Source organism: Ananas comosus, unplaced genomic scaffold (genome assembly GCF_001540865.1).
Source record: "Ananas comosus cultivar F153 unplaced genomic scaffold, ASM154086v1, whole genome shotgun sequence".
NCBI lineage: Eukaryota > Viridiplantae > Streptophyta > Magnoliopsida > Poales > Bromeliaceae > Ananas > Ananas comosus.
In genome coordinates this window covers 19,110-24,699 of record NW_017891124.1, presented here as the reverse complement: position 1 = coordinate 24,699, position 5,590 = coordinate 19,110, and the positions used below count along the sequence as shown (strand labels likewise).

Sequence of the window (5,590 nt, the reverse complement as noted above, 5' to 3'; positions counted from 1 at the left end):
TTACTTTCACTTGTGCTTGTTGCTTGCCCTCGTGCAAGCCATGTATATTGAAATATTCTCCTGGGATTATTTCTTTCTTTATACATGTAGCTATAATTGTTGAGCCTTGGGCGGACAGGGGAGGTGCTGTCCGTTCGGCGTCTGTGTACGGGCCCGGATCGACCAAATTGGCGATAGCGGGACGTGACAGATGAAATGGTATCAGAGCAATGCAAGTGAAAGTACGGGATGGACCTAGGGACCTTAGGATGGAAAACCATAAGGATCTAGGTTTGTGAGAGACGAGAAGCTTGATATGTGGCGAAAGGTTAAACCGATTGGGTCGTGTGTTGTATACCTCTAAAAAGGATCTTAGAGGTGGATTCAAGGTGAAGTGTATTCTCAACAGAGAGTGTTCATGTTGGGTGCACACAACATGAGACCGAGTGATGAGAATAGGCTCCCTTGCATGACTTTCGCCTGATTTGAGTTGGGTTGACATAGTTGTTTCATGTTTGACCTTGAAGGTCAAGAATTGTTCGCGTTGTTACATGTTTAGTGGTCTTGAGTAGTTGATCTCTAATGAGATCGTTGTGGTTCGAGATGAGTGGAATCTTTGAACTGACCGAGCTTGAAGGAAACTTGAAGCTTTGGGGTCGGTTAGTCACGCCCGTGGTAGGGTTGTGGCGATGAATAGTCGTAGTTCAATGTCAGTGAGAGGCTGTAGTGTATTTGGTGGATTGAGACAATGGACTCCAGAGGGCTGTGGAGTAGTTGGATAACCTTTGTGGCCTTCAGGAAAGTATAGTCCATCTGCTGTGGATGAAGGAATATTCATGAGTCGAGAATCTATGATTTGGCTTCAGGGAAATCTTCCCTGGAAGGATTTGTGTGTCAGGGACAGGATATGAAGTATATTGTTGGGATAAATGACAGGTGAACTTCCAGATAAGTTTGAGAAACTATAGCAGAGTGACTGCTCAGTGAAAGAGTATGTAGAGAGATTTTCTGTATGCTAAGCTATGATTAGTACACAGTGTGAGATATTGGAAACAAGGCCGATTATGAAATAAGGAAACTTCGACAGAGAAGGTGTCAAAGCTATACGCTTTCCTAACCTATGAACTTCTGGTGAAGTAATGGACCAAACCTTGTGGTTGAAGTTAAGTGATATCTCGCACGGAATGGGTGCGAATTGATTAGTGAGAATGAAGGATAAGCGACTGATATTGAGCTCGAGTGGTTAATCGAGTGTTAAGCAGCACCTGGAAGAGAGTTGCAGTCGTCATCCTAGAATTCGGAAAGGTCTGTTGGTTGACCTTTTACTTCGAGAGGAATGATTGTCATAACTTTCACCCGGCAAGGCCGCGTGTATTATTGGATAAGTGAAATGGTAGTAAATTGCCTTCAGTAAGAATATTGTATATTTGGAAATGATACAAACTCCGAGCGGTATAGGCAAGAACGTGATAGAGACTTGGATTTGAGGAGATATAATACTCTAACGTGAGTAGACGAAGAAAGTGCATCGCCGATCGTTTGAATAGGCAGATGGATAGTGCTAGTAAGTAGTTGCAGTGAGCCAATGTTGGGGCATGGTTAGATGATCGCCTGGTTTTGGCGAGTTAGTTGAGTCGTACCCCAAATAAGTTGAAGAAATTGTGTTACGTATTTGAGGCATAGGTCGAGTTGCCTAGCGTGAGATGTCTGGCAAGAGACGCGATAGTGTAGGATGCTTGAGTATAGCTGTCCGTAGAATGTGGATTCTGATTCAGCCAGGAGAGTGTGTTGGCAGTAGCACTTGAGCGTTGCTAAGTGTGAAGTGTGCCATGGATCACTCGTAGGACTGGTAGCTCGCACTAGGTGCCTAGGAGCTGTTAGCGTGTGTAGCTCTGTAGAGCATGTCGTGTAGGACGACGTTGGCGGGTAGTGCATGGGGACGACCTGTGCCTGGACCTTTTGTGGACTGTGGAGCTTGGGCCCATTGGGCAGGTGCAATCAGCTGCGACAGGCAACTGCCCGATACCTACGGGTAGGGCAGAGATTTGGTCAGGACGGTAGTCCGAGCTTGGACCCGAGTACGTGGAATGCCACGTGTTAGATCGTGAGATCGAGGACACACAGAGTGTGTAGCGAACCAACCCGAGGACTTGACATGGTTTGGGGTTTTGGTTGCTCCTAGTTGGAGTGTGTGCGAATTCTCCAATGAGGATGTCGCCCGATGATGATTGGGTTTGCGCTTGCGAGCGAGAGACGCTAGGCGTCGTTGAGATCGGTTAGGCTGTAGGCCTACGTAGGATTGGTGGCCCTTGGTCCACCTGTGGGAACCGATGGTCGGTGCGGCCGACAACTCTGTTAGTGAGTTTTGGCCTGAACCACGAATGGCGGGTTCGTATACATACGTTGCAAGAACGAATGGACATTGATCGTGGCTTGTAGCATCAAAGGATAAAGAGAATTGAGGATAGTGACTTTAGGAGAGGAGGCTCGGTCCTACTATTTGCCTGTTTTGAATCGCCGAGTTAGGCGCTGATGAGAAATTGAGATTAGAAGCACGAACGAGGTGTTCATGAAAACTCATGGCGAGAGATTAATATATTGTGAACGTGGCCGGAAAAGTAAAAGGTTTTCTTTGAAATTAGTGTGTAGTGGGAGCCACAGGAGATTTTGGAGGATTATGCCTTCAAATCATTGGAGTTGTCGAGATGGGAATGAACCCTTCGGTCGAGGAGGGGAAATTTGCTGTGATTAAATACTCACAATTGAGCAGTGTATTGTAATATCGCAAGTAGCGATGCCAGTTGAGAAATCAAAGTAGACTCCACTGGAGAATAACGGGTATCATGGATGTTACCTGATAAGTTTGTATATGAATCAAGGTAGTCTATGGACATTTCGAGTAAGCGTCATGCAGGAATGACCCCCACTGTGGGAAAAACAGATAGTACTATTCTTTGAAGTAAGATGATGCCTATTGGTGTGAATTGGTTATCACCTATTGATGATAAGAATGATGACAGGGGCATGTTAGGTCTAATTGTATGAGGAGAATGCTAATTCTAAAGCATATCACTTAAGTGAGGATTGAATTGGTGTGGTAATCAAGACAAATAAGTTTTGATGATAAATGATATCGGAATAGAGTAAGTCATGGAATGTTGACTTCCATTTCCATTGAGACTTGAAGAACTTGTAGTAATCAGTTGGAAAGAACACAGAATGATATAATTCTGTATTTTGGTAAGTATTGAAAATAAAGAATTGGAAATATGTATGAATTGTGGATTAAGTTAAAGTGGAACCTATGGCCGAGGTTGCATATAATAATAGCTATCAAGAAAATGTCACTATGGTATCGCTTGAAGCCCTATACGGGAGAAAATGTCGATTCCCTATTCATTGGAATGAAGTGGGAGAAAGAATCGTTCTTGGTCTTGATGTAATCCAAGAAGTTGAAGAAAAGGTACGCCTAGTCCGCCAGAGATTGTTAACGGCCCAGTTGCGACAACAGAGTTATACAAATAAGCGCCGAAAGAACTTGGAATTTGCGGTTGGCGATCGAGTGTTATTGAAAGTGTCGCCAATGCGTGGGATAAAGAGATTTGGAGTTCGAGGAAAGCTTAGTCCTCGATACATTGGACCTTACGAGATTCTAGAGCGCATTGGAACAGTAGTCGACAGATTGGCTCTACCGCAGAAGTTCGAAGGAATACACAATGTATTTCATGTTTCAAACCTTCGTAAATATGTGCATCATCCTGGACACGTTCTGGAATTTGAACCAGTGGAGTTGCAGGAACATATAACTTATGAAAAGTATCCGGTATGTATTTTGGATCATGAGGTGAAAGAATTGTGGAATCACACCATTCCCTATGTGAAAGTACAAAGGAGTAATCACTCAGGGCGAGAGGCAACTTGGGAATTGGAAGAAGCTATGTGCGAATCCTATCCTCATCTATTTGACCAGTAGAAATGAGGTATGAATTTAAGTTTCGAGGACGAAACTATTTAAGGAGGGGAGATTGTAATAGGCTGAGATTTGATTATAGGTTAATTGTGATTAAGGTGATCACAATAATGCTAAAATGGAAATTAAGTGTTTCTAAACTTAATGAGTAGCTTGAGAATGGTATTAGACAGGTTTTGGAAGTGCGAGGATAGACACGAAAGGAATCGAAGTGGATAAAGAACTTCAATTGCCTTTGTTACTCGAAAGTTGAAATATTAGTCAACCTAGTCAAAAAAAAAAGAGCAAATTGATGCCAAATTGGAAAGTAATTGCTTCCAAATTAATCTGGTACTTATAAGGGCCGTATTAGTATATAATTGGATAGTGATTAGAAGTATTTGAACACAAGGTGGAGAGAAATGAAGATTGAGTGTAATGCTGCTGCTGCCAGAGAATTCTGGCAGCTGACTGAAAATGCACTTATGCTGAAATGAAAGTGCTAATGTGCAAAATTCCAGTCTTATCACTTACAACCCCAGCGTGGGTGGAAGTCTGTACACGTGTAACCCCTTTCATCAGCTTGATTACATCCAACTTCTCTCCTCTCTTTTCTCATTAGGCCTAGGAAGAAGTACGTGAGGTACCAGCGACTAAAACCTGCAGCCAGGTGCAATTAATTATGTGAGACTTAGAGGGTGTAACGTTGCAAAATTCATCCCTTACCATCTCATCCCTGTATGGTTTATAACACCTGGCAAAGCACCAGGCTTCTTCTCTCTTCTCACCCTCTTTATATTCTCAGTTCTTCTCTTTTCACTTCAAGCCAACAGGAAACGAAGTAGAGAAAGGAAGCTAGTCGTGAGTTCAGCTGAGAAGAAAGGATTCAGCTGGCGAAAAGAAATAAGAGAACTGAAAAGACGAGAGAGAAGTAAGCTTGAGGGTGTAGTGGGTAACTTGTAGGCCTGCGGGTTCAGCTGGCAGGGTGATCCGAGCAAAGAGAAAGGTTTTGAAGCCTCCAGATGCAAGAAAGCAAGGTATGACTTCGAGCGCAAATCTTCTAGGTTATTGATGCTGCTTGTGCTATTAGCAGCCCAAAGAATTAAGCAGATTTTAGTTGATTGTATAGAGAGGATCCTTTATGGTGAACTACTGCCAGGAATTGAAATTCAGCAAGTTGAATTCTCGAGGCATGTAGAGGCGTGGGAATTATTAGAGCTGAAGTTCAGATTTGTAGAATGCTGATGAATTGAGCAAGCTCAACAGGAATTGAGACTGTGGCAGGTAAGCAACTCAATTCAATTGAGAGTTTAATTAACACCTGCATAAGAATTTAGGACTAAACATAAAATTGGTGTTAATGGAATAAGTTAGTAGAGATGAAATTGGAGATGTTTATAACTCTCAATTCTAAATTGGGAGTGATGTCTGTTACTCATGTTAAAAAGCTGGAAACGTAAAGCATAATTGAGTAATAGAAATAGCTTAGAAGCAATAGCTTCAATTGAATTAATTATACTGTGAATTTGTACAGGAATTTCAAGGTAGATAACTGAGCGAAAGTGGTGTTGTGCTCAGATTGAGGAAGAACTTGTAAGGAGCTTCTCTAGTATTGTTTGAAGTGCAAGAAGAATGATTAAAAACCTGAATTCTAGGTGAGTA

The 5,590-nt window shown here is 42.5% G+C and overlaps 1 protein-coding gene across 1 annotated transcript; it reads left to right on the top strand.

Moving 5' to 3' along the window:
* Positions 1-3,283: 3,283 nt before the first annotated feature.
* LOC109704665 lies at positions 3,284-3,952 on the top strand. Its single transcript, XM_020225428.1, has one exon. It carries the CDS (start codon positions 3,284-3,286, stop codon positions 3,950-3,952), a length of 669 nt encoding a protein of 222 aa, XP_020081017.1.
* The last annotated feature ends 1,638 nt before the right edge of the window (positions 3,953-5,590 follow it).

Excerpts from the sequence above, each read along its gene's own strand:
- LOC109704665 (XM_020225428.1), top strand. The coding sequence starts at position 3,284 with ATGGCCGAGGTTGCATATAATAATAGCTATCAAGAAAATGTCACTATG.